At 37.6% G+C, this 23220-nt stretch overlaps 3 protein-coding genes across 3 annotated transcripts; all 3 read right to left on the bottom strand.

The window, feature by feature from the left end:
- Positions 1 to 5484: 5484 nt before the first annotated feature.
- Positions 5485 to 6420, bottom strand: LOC102430995 (olfactory receptor 6C6-like). The gene has a single exon (XM_006101311.1). It carries the CDS (start codon positions 6418 to 6420, stop codon positions 5485 to 5487), a length of 936 nt encoding a protein of 311 aa, XP_006101373.1.
- A 7079-nt stretch (positions 6421 to 13499) lies between these two features.
- Positions 13500 to 14384, bottom strand: LOC102430670 (olfactory receptor 6C6-like; the record flags this gene model as incomplete). Its single annotated transcript, XM_014466656.1, has 1 exon — positions 13500 to 14384. A coding segment is annotated over one exon (885 nt), but the record flags the coding sequence as incomplete, so codon positions are not given.
- Positions 14385 to 20694: 6310 nt separating this feature from the next.
- Positions 20695 to 21633, bottom strand: LOC106699257 (olfactory receptor 6C75-like). Its single transcript, XM_014466661.1, has one exon. The coding sequence runs from the start codon at positions 21631 to 21633 to the stop codon at positions 20695 to 20697; it is 939 nt and encodes a 312-aa protein (XP_014322147.1).
- Positions 21634 to 23220: the final 1587 nt, after the last annotated feature.

Below are 23220 nucleotides of genomic sequence, written 5' to 3'. Positions count from 1 at the left end.
CCACAGGTCAGTCCGAGGCTTAACCCTATATCAGTTCCCCACATTAATTATCATTATAAGTGGTCAATATACTCTGCTGGGTGACAGAGAGTACACTGGGGTAAATGCAAGAAATAAGGTGAAATCCTTAACCTCAATAATTTTATAGGTCACTTAATTTTATAGCAGTATAAATAAATAATTAGAATGTCACATTTTAATGAGTTGACTGGAGTCCAGGGAAAGAATTTATTCATACTCTGAAGCTATCATAGCAGGCTTAAAACAAAAATGAGCATTTACCAGAATTAAATGATAAGAAACTATATTCTAGGTAAAAATACCTCTTTTGAATGCTATTTTCAAGAAAGAAACATAAGGGTTAATGTTCCTATACATACAATTGTAATAGAGAATGATTGCATCATGGGGAAGAAATTGAAAATAGTCATATAAAAATTATTGTCAAACTCCTATTTTTTATGAGTTGAATCAATTTTGAAAGATAAATTAAAACATAAATTTCTCCCATGTAGTGACCATTTACAATGTGCCAAGAGCATTGTGATAACTACACTTGTATTCTATGTAATTTTTCATCCTTTATATGTGTGCTAGTCATTGTTCTAAGTTACATGAACAAAACTTCATGAACTAGGTAATTTTATCACTCATTTCCATTATACAGATAAAGAAAAAGAGGCACAGAGAGCTTAAGAATTTTTCCATAGAACAAATTGACAAAGGTCAGAGGGGAAGGGGATTGGGAGGGATTGGATGGAAGAGTGAAGAGATTAATTAGCCAAAGAACACATATGCCATGGACACAGACAATAGTGTGGTGATAGCCAGAGGGAGGGGGTGTAGGGTTGGATGGAGGTGGTAAAGAAGAATAGGAGAATGGGAGACATCTGTAATAGTGTCACAAATAAATAAGTGAATGAGGGAAAGAATGAATGAATAAACAAACAAACAAACAATAAAACAAAAGCCAACCAGGACTCACCTCTGGTCAACAACAACCAAAAAAGGAATTTTTCCAGAATTATCAAGGCATTTTTTTGTTGGTGGTGTTGTTAACAGTATTACAGATGTGTCCCAATCCGCGCCCCCTTTATCTCCTCCTCCCAGCCCTTGTCCTACCCCAGGCCTTCACCACACTATTGTCTCTGCCAATTGGTTAGGCATATATGTTGTATATAAATCCTTTGGTAGATTTCTTCCCATCTCCCACACTCCCCCCACACCCCCAAGATATGTCAGTCTGTCTCAAAATATGTCAAGATATGTCTAGACCTATTTTGTTTGTCTGTTTATTATATTCATTAGATTCCACTTATAAGTGAGATTATGTGATATTTGTATTTGTCTGACTGACTTATTTCACTCAGCATAATATTCTCCATGTTGACCCAAACATCATTATGAGTGCATAACTTGCTTCACAATGTAATGCAAAATTCACCATTATAGTACAATTCCAGAATATACTTATAACTCCAAAATATACCGCATGCCCGTTAAAGAGCCATATCACTATCTTCTCTTCCTCCAGCCCTAGAGAACCAGTAACTTACCTCTGTCTCTATGAACTGCCTAATCTGGACATTTCACATAAATAGAATCACACATTATGTGGACTTTTGTGTCTGACTTTCTTCACTAATATAATGTTTACAAGGTTCATCCATGCTGCAGCATATATTGGTACTTCATTCCTTTGTATGTCCCATTGTATGAATATGCCACATTTTGTTTATCCTTTCATCAGTTGGAAGATATTCTGGTTGTTTCCACCTTTTGGCTATTATACATAATGCTTCTATGCACATGTACATACAATTGTTTTCGTGAACATGTGTTTTCAAGTCCTAGAAGTACAATTGTTAGTTTATTGAGTCATATGGTAACTTTTTTGAGGAAGGGTCAAACTGTTTCACAAGTAGCTACACCATTTCATGGTCCCACTAATCCTATATAAAGAGATAATATGCAAATTGACCATCACACCCTCACACAAGATGGCTGCCCCCATATGGTCACAAGATGGCCACCCCATGTGGTCACAAGATGGGTGCCTCCATGTGGTCACAAAATGGCTGCACCCACATCGTCACAAGATGGCCACCACAAGATGGCTGGCAGGGGAGGGCAGTTAGGGGTAACCAGGCCAGCAGGGGAGGGCAGTTGGGGGTGATCAGGCTGGCAGAGGAGGGCAGTTGGCGGCAATTGGTCCATCAGGGAAGCAGTTAGGCATCAATCAGGCTGGCAGGGGAGTGGTTAGGGGGTGATCAGACTGGCAGGCAGAAGCAGTTAGGGGCAATCAGGCAGGCGAGCAGTAGAGAACCGGATTGTGAGAGGGATGTCCTGGAGGATTGTCCCAGATTGTGAGAGGGATGTCTGACTGCTAGTTTTAGGCCTCAACCCTGTGGGCCTAAACCAGCAGTCGGACATCCCCCGAGGGGTCCCAGATTGGAGATGGTACAGGCTGGGCTGAGGGACACCCACAGGGATCAGGCCTAAACCAGCAGTGGGACATCCCCTGAGGGGTCCTAGATTGGAGACGGTACAGGCTGGGCTGAGGGACACCCCCGCCCAGTGCACAGATTTCATGCACCGGGCCACTAGTAATATATAAATTCCCTAGCAGTGCTAAAGTGGCTGTCATTATATTTTTTATTTGTATTTCCCTAAGGATTACTGATTTTGAGCATCTTTTTATGTGCTTTTTTGCCCAATTATATGTCTTCTTTGAATAAATATCTAATGAAGTTCTTTTCCTATTTTTGTTGAGTTTTTGTTCTATTTATTATTCACTTTTAAGATTTATTTTGAATAAATTTAACTAAGAAAATGCAATACTTACACAAAGAAATGACAAAACTTTTTAAAAAGACATTAAAGAAGAACTGAATAAATGAAAAGACATTTATGTTCATGGGTAATAGACTTAATAATATTAATTAAGATAGCAATACTTCCCAAGCTACTTTATAGGTTCACTGTAATCTATTTATAAAAAAGCCTAGGCCAGTGGTCGGCAAACTGCAGCTCGTGAGCCACATGCAGCTCTTTGGCCCCTTGAGTGTGGCTCTTCCACAAAATACCACATGTGGGCGTGCATGTACAATGCGATTGAAACTTCATGGCCCATGCACAGAAGTCGGTATTTTGTGGAAGAGCCACACTCAAGGGGCCAAAGAGCCGCGTGTGGCTCACGAACCAGTTTGCTGACCACGGGCCTAAGCAACTGGCTGACTGGTAGCTATGACATGCACTGACCACCACGGGGAAGACGCTCAATGCAGGAGTTGCCGAGCTGCGGTGACCTTGCCAGGTGCATTTCTCAGATGACACACCCAGAACCAGGGAGGAGGGAGCCCAATTCTGGGGTGTGTCACCCGAGAACTCTCACAATCTGGGACCCCTTAGGGAATGTTGGAGAGCTGGTTTTGCCTGATCCCCACAGGCCAGCCCAATGGACCCCACCAGTGCATGAATCTGTGCACTGGGCCTCTAATTCTTATATAAATTCCAACTGTTCTTTTTGCATAAATGAGCAAGCTAATCCTAAACCATACTTGGAATTGTTAGGGACTCTGAAAAGCCAAAATACTGAAAAAGAGAAACAAACAAACAGAAGTCATACTTTCCGATTTCAAAACTTACTATAAAGCTACAGTAATTAAGACAGTGTAATTCCAGCATAACAATAAACATACAAAGCAATGAAATAGAACCCTTGGGATAAATCTATGTAACTTTGGTGTCATATGATTTCTTAAATATGACACCAAAAACACAAGTAACAACCAAAAAATAGATAAATTTGACTTCATTAAAATTAAAATTTTTATGATCAAAGGACACTATCAAGAAAGTGAAAAATACAACCCAAAGAATAAAAAAATATTTACTAGTAATATATCCAATAAGGGTCTAGTAGATTTTAAAAAGCTTATTAGAAGGCAACCTGTGGATGGGGGCTTTCAGGGCTTTGAGTATAAATAATAACATGGGCTCCGTTCATTCTATTTGCCATAGAAAAGCAGATGGATAACAGTGTTGGCTTCCAAGTTTTTAAATGAATCAAAACCAAATCTGAACTTAAATTATTTCTATTCAGGACCACATGGATAATTATGACTCCATAGAATACCTTAATAATTTTTTACTCATATTTTTCTGATGGCATTTTATATCCAATACGGAACTCTATATATTTTAGGGATTTCTTTTCAGGTCACTTTCTTTTTCATTAATCTAACAGGTTATCAATACTGCTCCTTTCTTCAAAGGCATTAAATACATAAGTGAGTGTGTGCAGGAGTGAGCCAAGGGGAAGTCCCAAGAAGATTCAACTCGTTTTTTAAATGCTCCTTTCATTTATTTCACACATCCAAATGCTTGATAGTTCCACTCAGCTTGTTCTCCTAAATACCTCTAGAGACATCTCCTGGAACTTCAGATTCATTGCCACTATTAAAATTTAACTCTCAAATAACTCATTTAGTTTAAAACATTAGCCTTCTTCCTGACTCCAACATCTAAAAAATTCATTCTCAATGCAGTTAACAAAACAATCTTTCTAAAATAAAAATATGATTACATAATCTTAGATTAGAAAAGAAAACTCTCATATAAACCCCCTGCCTGAGAATCACCTATAGTCCATGTCTCTATACTGTACTCTAGATAAATTGAAAATATATCTTAGGGATGAGAACATGGAGAATTTACATTAAAATAATCTGATCAGGTAGGTGACTCTTATTCACTTCAAGTTTTCAGGTCTGTAGACCTACCAAATAAAGTCCGAGTACATGTTACGGCATACAAGCTTTTTATTATTTGAAGCCTACCTCTTTTTTCTTACCTATTAAATACTGTCTTAACTGAGGCAACCTTTTTCCCCAAGGGCAGTTAACATTTATTGAGAATTCTGCCTAGGCCAGATGCAAATCTAGAATCACTTTATACATACTTTGTCATTTCATTTTCAAAATAACCTTATAAAATAAGAATTACTATTATGATATCTACTTTATAGCTGGAGAAACTTAGCAACAAAAATTTTGAGAAACGTGGTCAGGCGCACATATATGTCTGGATTTAAACCCTTGCTGACCTGCTGGAAAATGCACTCTGAATTATCAGGCTTGTGCTAGTTGCCAGTGATCTATGAAGTACTGCCTAGAGCCTGGTGCTGGTGCATGGGGTTATATTCCTGTCTATGAAATGTCCTATGATTAATATGTAAATAAAGTAGTTTTGAGGAGACCACTACCATGTCTTATAGAGTAAATAAAATATAATATTTGTGTTGATAACTTGAAGAGGTGACTTTTACTCTAGCACAGAAAGGAATGCTAATCATAGAGAGCAATAGGAAGGAAAAGGCGCATTGTGCTAAAAGGTTAAAATGTTATGAGAGGGCTAACTCACTGAAGGACAGATTAAGTAAACTTGTAAAATTTTTATTTACCCTTCCCTCCAAATTTTCCCTCATTTTTTGAACAAAAAGGAAATCTTTTGGAGTGTATCCTTGAAGGCTTGTTTCACTTGCTGGTTCCTTAGGGTGTAAATGAAAGGATTTAATAAAGGGGCAACTGAGGTATAGATAACAGCTACACCTTTGGATAAAGTCACTCTTTCCTTTGCTGATGGCTTCATGTAAATAAAGATACAGCTACCATAAGTAAGGGTGACTACAATCATATGAGAAGAACAAGTGGAAAAAGCCTTTGTTCTTTTCTGAGCAGAGGGGATGCTTAGAATAGTTTTGATAATATATGCATAGGAAAGAATCACTAACAGCAATGTGACCAGGAGTGTTACAACAGCTGAGACAAAGGAAAGTAATTCTAGGAGACCAGTGTCTGTGCAAGAAATCTGCAGCAGAGGGGACGTGTCACATATGAAATGATCAATGACTTTGGAAGCACAGAATTCCAGTTTCAGTCCCAAGACCAATGGTGGAAAGGTAATCAGAAAGCCAGCTGCCCATGAACTGAATACAAGTTGGTAGCACACTTTGTTGCTCATAATAACCAGGTAATGTAGGGGTTTGCAGATTGCTACATAACGATCATAAGACATGGCAGCCAGTAAGTAAAATTCTGTAACTCCCAATAAGAGGAAAAAGAATAACTGAGATGCACAACTATTGTAGGAAATAATTTTGTTTTTAGTCACTACGGTCATCAGGAATCTGGGAATACAGATTGTTGTCAATGAAACCTCCAAGAAGGAGAAATTTCGCAGAAAAAAATACATAGGAGTCTTGAGACGGGAATCCAGCAAGGTAAGGAGGATTATGGATAAGTTCCCCATCACACTAAACATATAGTTTAGAAAGAGAAATATAAAAATCACAATTTGCAGTTGAGGGTCATCAGTAAGTCCCAGGAGAATGAACTCTATGCTTGACTGATTATTCATTTCAGATTTGAATCCTATTAAATAGACATAGAAAAACAGCTATAAAAGTGGGAAAAAACAGGAATTTAAGAAAACTACAGACATCAAAAAAAATTCAGAAATGTAAACAAGTTTAAAAGGTTGATTCAATTTGACAAGAGAGATGATATAGAAAATTATAGCATAGATAACCTAAGCAGCCTCTAATTGACTGTTCCATTTAAACCAGTTACCTGTTTACAATGCTACTTCTTTTCCCCATTTGAACGTGAAAAATAAATTTTAGCTAATCATTTTCAGATAAGTTTAATTTTTTAAATGTTCTAAATAGAGAAAATGTGAGCATTATTTGACATGTATTCTCTAGGTATATTTCATAAATTGTTGAAAAAGTATAGTAATCTAAACAGCTATATCAGTGTCAATTTGCAATGTTTATTCAAAATTCCTTACTTCATCAAAAACACTTTTTAAATATGTGGAACATATAGAAAGAATAAAGTTACATATCCTCTATATGATTGAAATATTACAATATCTATTAATTACTTTGTCCCAATGTGGTTCTTTTCCATTTTTCCTTTATCTAATTTCATGTAATTATTATTTTTCTGTAATTTCAAATGTATCATTCTTCTCATCAGTTTCATTTAACCAGGAGGCTTTGACTATTCAATCTATATTAAAATAGAAAAATATATAATAATTCAAAAGTTAGTAGACATTACTTTACTCATACTTATAGAATTGCTTTCATATATGATCAAGATAATTATTCCAAATTATAAGTGACTTACCTTGGTAGTGTATATTGATATAATTCTCTCATGGAAATGTGGTAAAATCAAGAGTCAAAATAAATTAAATATCTCTCTCTTATAATATTACAAAATATTCAATCATTTCAAGAGGAAATTTAATTTCAATGCTTTTCTGGAGAAGAATTTGAAACAGACAATGCAATCTAAAAATTATATACATTTGCTAATGCCTTCCACCTTCATTTACACTCATCAAAATCACAGGGCCCAGACATTCTAGATAATTCCATTAGAATCTTCTTTTATGCCAAATAAGATTCTTTTTTTGTTTTTACCTTATATATTTAAAATTTTAAAAATCCCCATAAAAATTCTAAATGAAAAGGTGATGCTCTAGATGTTCTGGGAAATATCGCAAATGAAAGGAACCCAAATAGGTAATAAAGAATTATTGCTTCCAATTGAACACCAATAAAAGCCACAGTTTTATCATTTTGCTTATAAAATACACCAAGGGATTAATTGAAATAAAAGAGGAAAGAAAAAGAAATGCCCTCTGGAGACTAGTGTCAGGACATACCAATTATGAGAAAAAGAGAGAGAGATGAGAAAACAAAGAAAGAAGGAAATAAAAACCACTGTGAATTGCTTTAACTATAAAACTGAAGAACATTATCCCAAAAGAGAACTAGAAATAATTTAAACTCTATACTTAATGCAAACACGAATTTCAGGATTTCCACTGGGACAATATGGCCAATTCTATTGGTAAGAAAATTTACCCTAAAAAGAGCTTCTCTCATTTCCATTATTCTATGTGTTAGGATTGCATTAACTTGGTTGTGACCCACCCCCAAAATTGGGGTAAGGGGAGGCAGGACTTAAATGTTTCCCTGTTTCCTCATTATTTTTGAAACAATATAAAACATAAAGAAAAATAACAACAAATACCCAATGAGGATCTTTTATCCTTGAACTATTTGGTGCTCCATCTGCTACTCAATACAATAGCATGTATTTATGACAAAAGGGATATTCTACCAGATAAGTACAATGCAATCATCATTACCAAAACATTAGCATACACTATTAACATGTAATTCTCCATTTAAGTTTCACCAATTGTCTAGAATTTTCTTCATAGTAAAAAGAATACAGTTTAGAATTACATTTTATGTAATTGTCATATTTTTAGTGTCTTTTAATTTGGACTAGTCTTTCCTTAACTTTCAAGAATGTTGTTGAAAATTATTTTTCAGAAATTATATATATGTCCCTCAATTTTGATCTGAAGTTTCTGCATGATTATATTCAATTCATTAATTTTTGATAGGATTCTCACAGAAGTAATGATGTCTTCTCATGAAATCCCATCAAGGATCACACAATTTCATTTTTTTCCTCATTATTGATGCTGTTTTCTTTTATTTCTAGGTTAACGTGACTATTACAGAATTGTCTACCATAAAGCTACATTTGTATCTTTGTAATTAATAAGTACTTTGTATAGATACTTTTAATTCTATATCAATATCTCAATATTTGTAAAACATCAGCTTTATAGATTATTTTATATCAGTATAGACTCATGGTTTCCATTTTTATTCATTATTTACTTTTTCTCAATTGCAGCAGATTTGGCCAGTGTAGGTCCCTTCAAGATTGGTCCCTTTTCCTTTTGATACAATTCATCAAGTTTTGAGGACTTCTTTATTTCCTGGCATCACAAAGTGCTTCAGGCTCATCTTGTACCTTTTCTGCATCAACTTTGTTATCAGCCATTTCTTCAAGGAATCCTGTTTTTTTATAGTGAAAAGTTATTTTAAAGCCCAGATATAGGAGCCACATGCACTCATTGTTACTGGGAACAACATATTCAGGCCTTCACAGAGGACAGATTCACACACACACACACACACACACACACACACACTTAATTTATACATATATAAAATATGTACAGAAAGATACACACACACACACACACACACACACACACACACACACACACATAGATATCTATATATATAAAAGCCTAAGCGACCATTATGGTGGAATGACCGGAACAAATGGAATGACTGGTTGGTATGACACAGGCAGGTGAATGGTTAGGGGCAAGCAGTCCTGGATTATGAGATGGATGTCCAACTGCTGGCTTAGGCCCGAGGGGTCCCGAATTATGAGAGGGCACAAGTCAGGCTGAGGGACCCTCCCCACCGTGAATGAATTTCATGCACCAGGCCTCTAGTGGATAGAAAATAGAGATAGATATACACATACACATATATGTATACAAAATGCATATATACTGAGTGGCCTGATTCTTATGACCATTTGTAGGCAAATTAGCTATAATTTTGCCCTGAAGTTGCTAGAGGGCCAGACCATTCTAAATAGGGAAGCAGGTTGTTTACCACGACAGTAAAAGTGATTTTTTTCTGAAGATATGGCTAAACAACGCGATTTAACAACCTTTAAACATGGGATAAACATGGGTGGTCATGGGATATATTTGGACTAGTCTTTCCTTAACTTTCAAGAATGTTGTTGAAAATTATTTTTCAGAAATTATATATATGTCCCTCAATTATGACCACCTCATCAGTACTTCATTGGCCCAGCTTTTGCCTTCAATACTGTGGCGATTCTTCTTGACATTGACTCCACGAGATGTTGAAAGGTCATGCAAGGAATCTGACACCATGCCTGATGAATAGCACTGTCCAGTTCTGTGAGATTTGATGGTTGTGGAACCAGCTGCCTGATGGCTCTTTTAACTTTGTCCCACAAATGCTCAACTGGATTGAGATCTGGTGATTGTGGGGGCCACCTAAGCAAGGTAACCTCTCCCTCATGTTCTTGAAACCACTCCTGCACAATACGAGCACCATGGCATGGTGCATTGTCTTGTTGGAAGAAGCCATCTCCATTGGGATACGTCATCAACATGATAGGATGAACTTGATCAGCAACGATACTTACGTAGGTATGTTGTGCTATTCAGACATTGTTCCACACGAATTAAAGGGCCCAAATCAGGCCAGGAAAACATGCCCCAGACCATAACACTGCCCCCACCAGCTTGAAGGGTTGTACTCATGCATGTAGGGTGCATGCTTTCATGCTGTTTCCTCCAAATTCTCACTCTGCCATCTGCATGATGCAACTGGAAATGTGATTCATCGGACCACATAATTTTTTCCAATGCTCAACTGTGCAATCCTTGTGTTCCTGTGCAAATTGGAGACATTTTATCTTGGTAAATGTAGACAGCAAAGGTGTTCAAACAGGCCTTTGGCTTCCATATCCCATACAATGCAGTATACGGCTAATTTGCCTACAAACGTCAGGTGGTCATAAGAATCTGACCACTCAGATTATAGTATACTAGTGGCCTATTGCACGAAATTTGTGCACAGGGGAGGGGGTGTTCCTCAGCCCGGCCTGCACACTCTCCAATCTGGGACCCCTCAAAGAATGTCCTACTGCCGGTTTACAGGGATCAGGCCTAAACCGGCAGTCAGACATCCCTCTCACAATCCGAGACTGCTGGCTCCTAACCGCTCACCTGCCTGCCTGCCTGCCTGATTGCCCCTAACCACTCTGCCTGCTGGCCTGCTTGCCCCCAAATGCCTCCCACCACCAGTCTGCTCACCCCCAAATGCCCCTCGCCAACCTGATCACCCCCAACTTCCCCCCATGAAAGTGCTCACCCCCACCTGCTTCCCCTGCCAGCCTGCTTGCCCCCAACTGGCCCCCCTACTCGTCTGCTTACTCCAACAGCTCCGCCCCCCACTAGCTTGATCACCCACAACTGCCCTTCCCGCTTGGCCTCTAACCCCCTCTACCTCGGCCCGCCACCATGACTTTGTCCAGAAGAACCTCTGGACGGTCTCCTGGAAGGTCTCCCAGTCTAATTAGCGTATTACCCTTTTATTAGTATAGATAGTGGCCTGGTGCACAGGTGGGGGCCAGCTGGTTTGCCCTGAAGGGTGTCCCAGATCAGGGTGGGGGTTCCCTTGGGGCGCGGACCGGCCTGGGAGAGGGGCCTATGGTGGTTTGCAGGCCAACCATGCCCCCATGTGGTGAGGGTCCCCCCTGGGGGTGTGTGGCCAGCCTGGGTGAGGGGCTGAGGGCTGTTTGCAGGCTGGCCACAGCCCCCGGCAACCCAACCTCCCAGCCCCACCTCTTTTTTTTGTTTGTTTTTCAGCGCCTCCTTGAGTGGAGGGAAGCAGGTATCTGAGATTTATTTATCTTCTATAATTGAAACTTTGTAGCCTTATGCAGAGCCCAGGGCTGGCCAGGGTGGGCGGGAAGCTTGGCTTCCTTCATCACTGGGGGCAACCCAAGCCTCGTGCTCCCTCCAGCTCCGTGGCTACCGCCATCTTGGTTGGGTTAATTTGCATACTTGCTCCTGATTGGCTGGTGGGTGTGGCCAATGTTTCTCTTTTATTAGTGTAGATGGCCTGTTGCTAGGGAGAGAAAGCCCAACGTTGCTACGTGAGGTCATTACCTGGCACCCATAGCCACCATTTCTGAGCAGGGCTGGGCTGTGGGCCGCATTTTGCGCCATGGGTTCTTGGAAGCTTCAGCTGCGACTTGGTGTGCTGTCACTCTGGGGTGGTGGTGGAGCCTGTGTCCCACTTTGGGGAAGCCAAGTGTTGCTTTGTGGGTGCCAGGTCCATGGTGCTGTTTGTGAGCATTATTAAGCTGGTGCTTTGAGAGTCTGCCCCTTAGTGGTCAATGCACAGCAGAACGACCAGTTGGAAGGTGGGAAGGGACACTTAGCATATTTGCCTTTTATATATATATAGACTAGAGGCCCAGTGCACAAAATTCGTGAATGGGGTGGGTTCCCTCAGCCAGGCCTGCACCCTCTCTAATTCAGGACCCCTTGGGGGATGTCTAACTGCAGGTTTAGGCCCAATAAACAAGCAGTTGGACATCCCCCTCACAATCCGGGACTGCTGGCTCCCAATTGCTCATCTGCCTGCCTGATTGCCCCTAACCTCTTCTGCCTGCCAGCTGGATCGATGCCTAACTGCTCCCCTGACAGCCCGATCAACGCCTAACTGATGCCCCACCAGACCAATTGGCCCCAACTGCCCTCCCTTGCAGGCCCAGTCATCCCCAACTGCCCTCCCCTACTGGCCTGATTACCCAAAACTTCCCTCTCCTGCAGGCCCAGTCGCCCCCAACTGCCCTCCCCTGCAAGCCATCCCCTGCAAGCCATCTTGTGGCAGCCATCTTTTGACCACATGAGGGCAGCCATCTTGTGCAAGGGTATGATTGTCAATTTGAATATATTTATTAAATTTTATTAAATTGATACAAACAGAATGGGAAGGACACTTAGCATATTTGCTATATATATATATATATATATATATATATATATATATATATTAAATTTTATTAAACTGATACCAACAGACTGGATCTGGCATTTTTAATTTACAAATAGTTTAAAATATATAAAAGATTCCCAACCCCTTATATAAATAAATTATAAATATATTTTTTATGGGTTACTATCATTTGTAGACCTAATACTGTAATGCAAAATAAGCCACTTTAAATTTATATATATATATAGTAGAGCAGAAGGGATAGAGATAGAAACACCAGTGATGAAAGAGAGTCACAGATGGGCTGCCTCCTATCCGCCCCACACCTAGGATCAAGCCCACAACCCAGGCATGTACCTTAACAGGGAATTGAACCATGACCTCCTGGTTCATAGGTCGATGCTCAACTACTGAGCCATGCTGGCCAGGCCATATAGGCAACTTTAAGCAAGGCTTGGAGGTCAATTATTTATACTCTAAACAATAATAATGTCACAAATACTGTATGCTTAATCATTGTAACTCTCCAGTTGAAACTTATTTGTTAGAATCTCAGTTCCTTTTCTCATTTTATAGCTCTGATTACTGAACCCTTGAACCTTTCCTTTCTTTATTCATCTTTCAAGTTTCAGCATAACTGATAATTTTTTGAAAGGCTACCTTGACCTTAAAATTATTTAATTTCTCTCTTTTTTCATCACAATAGTAATTATTACATGCTGTAATAATTATCAGATTTTGAGTTTTCTCTCACATTTTAGCTGAGAAAACACTTAAGAGCACATGCAATGCTTAGCACTTAGCACACACGTTGAAATAATTAACCATATATACCTAGCAAGTTTTAGTTTTTGAAAGCATTCAGTACATAAAAGTATCATTTATGGGCAGAGATATTTCTAGTCAAAGATGGAATTTAATATTCTGAGTTGAAGAAGGCAGTTTACCATTAAAGAATTTTCAATTTTCCCATTCATGTTTCAACAACATATTACTTACACCCCAATTTTGTCTCATTGCTTTCAAAGTAACAAAACCTTTGAAGCATATCCTTGAGAGCTTCTTTCACCTGCTGGTTCCTCAGAGTGTAAATAAAGGGGTTCAGTAAGGGAGCAACAGAGGTATTGAGCACAGCTACGCCTTTAGTTAAAGACACCCGTTCCCTTGCTGAAGGTTTCATGTACATAAAGATGCAACTCCCATAAGTAATAGAGACAACAACCATGTGTGAGGAACAGGTGGAAAAGGCCTTTTTTCGCTGTTGAGCAGAAGGGAATTTTAGAATGGTTTTGATGATGTACACGTAGGAGAGGACCACTAACAACAAAGTGATGACAAGTGTCACCACAGCTAAGACAAAGGCCATCAGTTCTATGAAATGCGTGTCTGTACAAGAGATCTGCAATAAGGGAGAAGTGTCACAGAGGAAGTGATCAATCATTTTGGAGGCACAGAAATCCAGCTTGAGTCCCAAGACCAAAGGGGGAAATATGATTAGGAATCCAGATATCCAAGAGCTGAGTACAAGCTGACAGCACACTTTGCTGTTCATAACGATGGGGTAATGCAGCGGTTTGCAGATGGCAACATAGCGGTCATAGGACATGGCAGCCAGAAGGTAAAATTCTGTAACTCCTAATAAAATGAAAAAGAACAATTGAGTTGCACAAGCACTGTAGGAAATTGTTTTGTCTCCAGTCAGAATGCTTATTAAGAATCGTGGAATGCAGATGGTTGTGAATGAAATCTCTAAGAAGGAGAAGTTTCGGAGGAAGAAATACATTGGAGTCTTGAGACGGGGATCCAGCATGGTGAGGAGGATGATAATTAAGTTCCCCGTCAGGCTCAAGATGAAGTTGAAAAATAGAAACAGGAAAATCACACACAGAGCAGGGCGGATCAGGGTTTTGGGGCACTGCACCCTGTCACACTCAGGGCAGGGCCAATGGGGATGTTATGGCTCTACTCTGTCACACACAGAGCAGGGCCCGTGGGGGAGGGGGTTGGAGCGCCGCACTCTGTCACACACAGAGCCACAGGGCAATCAGGGGATTGGGAAGCTCCCCCCTATCAGGCACAGAGCAGGGCTGATCAGGGGGTTGGGGCGCCTTCCCCTGTCACGAACAGAGCAGGGCAGATAGGGAGGTTGTGGCCCTGCCCCCTGTCACACACAGAGCCGCAGGGCGATCAGGGGGTTTGGACGCTGCCCCGTCACGCTGATCCCGGTGCTGGGAGGCATATTACCCTTTTACTATTTAGAATAGAGGCCTGGTGCACGGGTGGGGGCTGGCTGGTTTAACCTGAAGGGTGTCCTGGATCAGGGTGGCGGTCCCCACTGGGGTGCCTGGCCAGTCTGGGTGAGGGGCTGAGGGCCATTTTCAGGCTGGCGGGTGAATGAAGCTCCCAACTGCTCCTTTTTTCCTTTTCTTTTTTTTTCTATTCTGGGCCAGCTTTAGCTCTGAGGCCTCGCTGCTGAAAGCAAGTTTCTGGCCTTTACCTTCTGTATTTGATACAATGTTGTGGTCTGGCTGGCTGAAGCCCGGCTGACTGAAAGCAGGTTTCTGGGGTTTTGTTTAGCTTCTATATTTGCAACATAGTTGCTTAGAGTTGCAGCTGAGAGGCCGGCAAGTCAGGCGGGGAACGTTGGAGTTCGCCATCACTGGAGCAAGCAAGCCTCCCTGTTCGCTTCAGTGCATGGCTGCCGGCCACCATATTGGCTGACAGTTAATTTGCATAAGGATATGCTGATTAGCTAATGGGAAGGGTAGCGGTCGTACGCTAATTACCATGTTTCTCTTTTATTAGTGTAGATGCTGTATGTTCACTGTACTTTTTCCTATACTTAGATTTTTAAATACACAAAACTTATTATTATGCTACAATTGCTTATAGAGTTCAGTAACATGCTGTACAAATTTGTAGTTTAGGAGCAGTAGACTGTACCATATATCTTAGGTGTGTCATAGGCTATGCTATCAAGGTTTTATAAGTGCATTCTATGATGTTCATATATTGATGAAATCATGTAATGCATTTTCACAATGTATTCTGTCTGTAAGTGACATATGACTGTATTTGGATAGAGTATAATAAATCTGAGCATGTATATAATTAGCTGAAACTTAGGATAATTAAGTTTTATTGATCAAGATTACTTGTGCTCCAAACACTTAGAAGAAATGCCCTGAGCTAGCTGGGGTTAGTGTGTTTTTTATTGTATACAGGATTGACTATTATGTTATATGAAATTATGACTTTGTTATATTCTTTATTTGGAGACTAAGTAAGGTTTAAGAAAATGTTTATGAGAGTCAAATTGACAAGGTCTAGACTTGAGATGGTTAATTTTATGTATCAACTAGTGGCCCGGTGCACAAAATTCACGCACTCAGGGAGAGGGCTTCCTCAGCCCAGCCTGCACCCTCTCACAGTCTGGGAGCCCTCAGGTGATGTCCGACTGATGCCTTAGGCCAGCTCCCAATGGGCCTAAGCCATCAGTCAGACATCCTTAGTGCTGCAGCAGAGGCGGGAGAAGCTCCTGCCACTGTCCCTGTTAAATAGATTTGCATATTATCCTTTTATTATATAGGATTTGACTAGGGTATAGGATATGCATATTACATATTATTTCTGTGAGAGTGTTTTCAGGTATGATTAGCATTTGATTCTCTGCCTGAATAAAACAGATTGCCCTGTCCCAAATGAGGGTGAATATCATCCAATCCCTGAAAAACCCAAATAGAACAAAATGGCAGAGGGGTGGGGTGGTATTTGCTCTCTGTTCCTGCCCTCATCTGGGACTTACACCATCAGTTCCCTGGATTTCAGAATTATATCAATACTTTCCTGGGTCTCCAGCTTGCATAGCAGATTGTGGGATTTCTTAGCCTCCATCATTAAGTGGGACAATTCCTTGTAATAAGTTTCATATTGGTTCTGGTTCTCTGGAGTACCCTGATTAATACAGGCAGCATATGCTTATTTCAGATAGTGATATTTCATATGGATTAGTTCTGTTTATGAAAGATCCCACTTTATCAATACTAATGCCTTTTTCAGTAAAATCTACTGTATCTGCCATTAGTCTAGCTAGAACTTATGTTTTATGGTGAATATGTTCATGTTACATACTTTTCCGTTCTGTTTTTTTTATATTAAAAGCATATCCAAATTAATCATTATATAATTTTATAATTCAAGTGAAAATTAGCTTGAAAAATTTTTCATCCATGTAAATTCAATATAATTACTGATATCTACCTTATTACTTTGTATCCATTTTATTGACCTATTTTTATTCCTTATATTCATTTTTACATGCCATAATTTGGGATAATAAACTTTTATTATTCCATTTTACCTCTATTGATTGTTATATTTAATTATTCTTTCAGACATTACCCTAGAGATGACAGCATACATTCTTACCTTAATTAGTTTTCAGATTATTAGAATAAAAAACCTTAGAATATTTTAGCTTAATTTATCTCTTCTTACCACTTATGTTATTGTTGTTGTGCACTTCAATTCTATATGTCTCAAAATCTTCCTGAACCTATTATCTTCTTACACCATTATTATTAAATCAATATCATTAATTTTATCTAATTTTTACAATTGCCCTTCTTGCATCTCTGTGCTACCTTCTAACTGATATTTTTCTTTAATGACAGAACTGTTTACAACACACTTTTGAGCTACACATCTTTATTTATTATAAACATTTTATTTGAATATTGAATTCTAGATTTTTTATTTTGTGTTATTACATATGTGTTCTGATATATTTAATTAGTTTTGAAAATTCTTAATAATTATCTTTTCAACTAAACCTATTGTTCTATGTTTCTCTGTTCTTTGTGTGCTGTGACTGATTTTATTTTACTAAATCCCATAGTAAAGAATATATATTCTGTGTACTTTTTATAAAAATAATTCTGGATATTTCTCCTAACCATTTTTCCAGTTCATAATCTTCTCTTTTGCTGTCAATTATTGTATGAATATTTCCTGAATTCTCAATACCAATTATTTAAGATCATTAATTTATAACTCTTTTATAAAAATGATGTTCTAGTTGTTTTTACAGACTGTGCTAAATACATGTATATCTTCTTGAGTCTCTTTCTATTTCTGTTATTTTCATGGTTTTTTGTCATTTGAAACTCCCTTGGCATGCTTGTGACTTTTTTACTGTATACTCAAAACTATACAAATGTTAAAGGCTCTGGATAATGACTTATTCCCACAAATAGGATTTGATTTAATCTGGCACACAGGTACAGGCAGACATCCTTGACCAAAACAATAAATAAGATTATTCAAATCTGTTTTCCTTTACAATAAACATTACCATCATTGCCTTAGTCACTTTTCTTTTAGAGCAATTAAAATGAGAAAAAAGGATTATGTTTTACTTCCCCTTATTCCAGTTTTGAAGCTCTTCACTTCATAGAGAAAATTTAATTTTTTTATTTAAAATATTTTGTTTTGGTCAATAGGAAATCCTTTAACATTTCTTGTAAGGTAGGTTTCTTGACAATGCATTCCCTTGGTTTTAATGAGTATTTACTTCTCTTTCATCTTTGAATGTAGAATTCTAGGTTGTGACTACATACCTTTTTTGCTTGCATTGCTTCTGATGAGAAGTCAGAACTAATTGTTATTCATGTCTATATGTCGTAAGTATGTTTTTCCCCTTGCATGCCTTCAAGATTTTCTTTTTGCCTTGTTATTTTTTTCAGCTTTAAATGGTTGTGCCTAGTTGTTTTCCTCTTTTTGTGTTCTCTCAGTTTCTTCAACTTATGTTTTGTCATTTCTCAATACTTTCAGAAGATTTTCAGCCATTTTACACACTCCCATACACACTATTGGAATTAGATGTGATCCATCATTAGGGAAAGTAAGTGAATTATAAAGATAATAAAGAGAAGAGCATTGGGGATTCTAATATTCAGGAATCAAGTAAAGGAGGAATCAGCAAAAAAGAGAGAGAGATAGATAGAGATAGAGATAGAGATAGAGATAGAGATAGAGATAGAGATAGATAGAGATATATAATATATATTATATATATATATATATATATATAGAGAGAGAGAGAGAGAGAGAGAGAGAGAGAGAGAGAGAGAAACCTCCAGCCCTAGCCAGTTTGGCTCAGTGGACAGAGCGTTGGCCCATGGACTGAAGGGTGTGGGTTCGATTCTGGCCAATGGCACATACCTGGTTGCAAGTAGATCCCCAGCCCTGGACGGGGTGCGTTCAGGGGGAGGCAACCAATCAATGTGTCTCTCTCACATTGATGTTTCTCTCTCTCTGCCCCCGCCCCTTCCACCCTTTCTACGAAATCAATGGAAAAATAACCTTGGGTGAGGATTAACAAAACAAATGAAAACACCTTCCATATAATCACAGAAAACCACACAATAATATCTCATTTAATCCAAAAAATTCTATTAACTATAAAGGCAGTGATCAATTGTTTTAAGCAATGCTAATATTCATTACTATGACAGTAAAAAGATGACTAATCTTGAAAGGCACTGTTTAAAAGGTTACTGAATTGGTGGCTTATAAACCAGTAAAAGATTGCTGTGAAGAGAATGTGAAGTAAAAGGTGGTGAGGGCAATAAAAGCTAAATGTAGGCAAGATGATACTTTTCAAAATCAGATTTCTAAACAAGCAAGAAAATATATTTATTAGGAATGGAATATTTCAAGTATTTTGATCACAATGGAATACAGACTTCAATGTTTAATAAATAATATCAAGAATAATGAAAAATTCCAGTGAATTAAATAAGAAAAAAGGACAAGCATAACTAAAATTTTCAAATTATGACTGGCTAACTTAAAATTAGAGATTTTTTAGACAATCTGATTATAGTGATTATGCCATGTTGGAAAATAGAGAGCACTAAAGATTATCAATATATTCTAAAACATAGGAACTTACATTTGAGATATTCAAAAATAAACCACATTTCTGCCTAGAACTTACACTTATGGGAGAATTATCTGTATGTTTTACAGACTCTAATCACATGCCAAGATGATTTCACCTTAAAAAATATTGGTGATCCTTATTAAAAGTCACAAACATCCTCTAAGGTAAATAACTTATAGAGGGCAGATATTGAAATGCATATTAAGTAAAGCATTTCAGAATAGCTCAGTGATGAATTACCTGTTATATGTCAATCTGGATGAGTTCGCTTAACTCATCCTGATTGACATATAACAGAATCAAAATCAGAATAGTAACAGAAACTCAGGTTTTATTTTTATTAGTTTGGCTCAAATTATACATACATATTTTTTTCTCATTTCCTTGCTCTTAAAATTTCTAAAAGTTTGATAATGTTTTAGAATTATTAAATCTACTTTATCAAAATGGATATAAAACAAAATTATGATGAAAAATACGATAAATTGTTTAAGTAACCATTTTCCCTGAAATCATATACATGACGTAAATATATCCTAAGTTCCTGTTCATTCTACAAATGCTACATAAATTTATATAATTGCCTACTCAATTATATACTATATGTGGTTTTCTTCCTGCCTGTATTATTTATTTCTTTGCTATTTTTCAAATATTTCTTACGAATAACTAGTTTTTATAAAATATACTGTAAAATAACAATCATATTTTTAATTAACAAACATTTTCAAAGATGAGCATCAACACTATTGCAAATCTGTTACAGTTTCCTTTTCATTATTTTAAATAGAATGTGCACCAAGAAATCAGTAGTATTACAGAAAATATAAATGAATATTAGTTTTAAATAAGTTACCATTGATCACAAATAAAGTAGAGTAACAAACTTTGCATTGCATGGTACATAAAACATAATTCAAATTAAATAATACTTCATAGTCTTGACTAATTGGAATTGAAAGATAGAAAAAGACAGATTAGAAATTTAGCTCAATTTCATTTACATATCCAGAGGAAAAGAAAATGAGATCAGAAAAAAATATCTCTATTGAAGAAAATAAAGAAAATTAATGTAGAACGATATCTATGAAAATAAAGCTTCAAAGAGATAAAGGTAAACATCCTAGAAAAGAACGGGAAAAGAAGGAGAAACTATGAACTGGAAGATACTATTAGATATACTGTTATTATGAAGGGTTCCTTTGTTCATTTCTTTTATATAGACAGTCCAATAGGACATTCATTTCTTTGTGAAAAAAATAACCCTGTGGATCATAATCATAAAGCCTTTTTTCACTTGTTGGTTCCGTAAAGTGTAGATGAAAGGGTTCAAAAGTGGCGCAACTGAAGTATTGAGCACAGAAATTCCCTTGGAAAAAGATACCTTTTGTTTGACTGATGGATTAACATACATGAAAATACAGCTGCCATAAGAAAGGGATATCACAATCATGTGAGAAGAACATGTCGAAAAAGCTTTTTTCCTCTGACTAGTTGAAGGGAATTTTAAAATGGTCAAGGCAATATAGGTATATGATATTATCACCATTATCAACGTGATCAAAAGTGTCACCAAAGCAGAGATGAATCCCATCAGCTCAAGAGTCTGTGTGTCTGTGCAGGAGATCTGCATAAGAGGAGTAGAGTCACAGTAGAAATGCTCAACAATATTTGAGGCACAGAAGTCAAGGTCCAGGCCTAAGATGAGTGGTGGAAAGATGACAAAAAATCCAGCCAGCCAACAACTGAGGACAAGCTGTGTGCAGATTTTACGGTTCATGATGACTGTGTAATGCAGGGGCTTACAGATGGCAACATAGCGGTCATAGGACATAGCAGCCAGCAAGTAAAATTCAGATGATCCAAAAAGGAAGGCAAAAAACAACTGAGTGGCACAACAATTATAGGAAATGGTTTTGTCCCCTGTTGCCACAGTAAGCAAAAATTTAGGAATGCATGTACTAGTATAGGAAATTTCTAAAAAGGAAAAATTCCGAAGGAAAAAATACATGGGGGTCTTGAGGTGACTATCCACCAGGGTGAGTGTGATGATGATCAGATTGCCAGTGATGCTTAGAATGTAAATGAGAAGCAGGAAGATGAATAACACAACTTTCCAGTGTGGGTCATCAGTCAAACCTGCTAGGATAAACACTGTCACTCTCGTATGATTTCCCATTGCTATACTTGCTATATCTGAATAGAAAAAAAGAAGAAAATGATGTTCCAAATGGAAAAATAACCATGATAATTAATGTTGAAAGTAAAGTGAGCAAAGTGATGTTTCAGATAGAAAAATACATTTCTCTTTTATGTTTTTAAAATGTTGTGATTTTGTTTTTTGGGTTTTTTCTTTGGTGGGGGGGTGGTTGCAGGAAAAAAGTAGTTAAAACTGTAGTGGAAAATTGTACTAGAGAATTACCTATATAGCAATAGTAATTGTTGATTGTTGTTATGTGGGTAAATTAGAGGGATTAGAGAAGATTTTCAAAGCATAGGAAAATGTTTTTTTCTCTTGTTAATATTCAAGAGTCGGGGTGGTACGCCATTTCCTGTCTGAATAAAGTTTTCATCCTAGAACCAAAATAATGTCACTGCAAGCTCATAATTGGCCCCCCTCCACACACACACGTACCACAAACCTAGCCATCATCAATAAACAGGGCTAGTATACATTTACTATTTTACTCAACTGAGCAAATTCAAATGCCTGATTCTTGTCTCATTTATTTTCATGGTTAATGAGATCCAATTCCAGGTAAGTGATTAGGAGGTATTGGGGGAAAATATTCTTTTCTCAAGAGTATTTCCATCCCCTCCATCTCTGTTGCAACCAAGCACTTACCAATTTGTACCCTAAAACAAAATCAGCAAGCACAGTCTGGTAATGTCAGTCTGTGCAAGAAGAAACTGCAGTTTTGTGAGAATAAGGAATATAAAAGCTGAGAGAAATGGCCCAGGCTGGGTGGGTCAGTTGGTTAGAGTGTTATCTTAATACACCAAGGTTGAGGGTTCAGTCCCCAGTCAGGGCCCATAGAAGAATCAACCAAGGAATGCATAAGTAAGTGGAACAACAAATCATTGTTTTTTCCCTCAAAATAATTTTTTAAATTTTCATTAAAAAAAGAAACAGAGAGAAGTATACCAATATGGATTCATGAAATCATATGAGATGAAAGAAGTAAAGAGAAAGATAAGGGCAAAGATTAAGCTTTATGGAAGCCTAGAGAGGTAAGAAGGGTTTTTGAGAGCTAGGTTAGTGAATTTGAGAGGAAAAGTAAAAAGAAGATTGAAAATATGTAAATTAGTAAGAAGAAATTGTAAAGAGGAACTAGTTACCAATGCAACTTCTCTCCATCTGCTTGACTTTCTTATACTTACCTTTTTGTTCTCTGTCTAAAATACAGACTGAAACATAAACAGTTTTGAGATCATCATAGCCTAAAAGAGAAGAGAATTATTTGGCAAATTTCAAACACATAATAAATCACAGAATAGTGTGACACAAATTTTAAAAGGTGTATATTTTCTTATCATAAGACTATTCAAATGTTTGGCAAACACACAGTTAAAGAAATATCTATAAAAATTTCTAGTATCAACATGAGGCATATATTAAGTGAGACAGATTGTTCAGGTTTGCACAGCTAGTAAGTTGGACATCGGTATTAAGATTTCCCAAGTTGTTTCCTTAAAACTACAGCATTTTGGACAAAATACTATGGGCCAGAGAATAACTTATTTCTTTAAAATAAAAAAGTTTAAC

The sequence above is a fragment of the Myotis lucifugus genome, unplaced genomic scaffold (assembly GCF_000147115.1).
Source record: "Myotis lucifugus unplaced genomic scaffold, Myoluc2.0 scaffold_350, whole genome shotgun sequence".
NCBI lineage: Eukaryota > Metazoa > Chordata > Mammalia > Chiroptera > Vespertilionidae > Myotis > Myotis lucifugus.
Note: the sequence above shows the minus strand (reverse complement) of the source record. Positions and strands in the feature narration are given on the sequence as shown.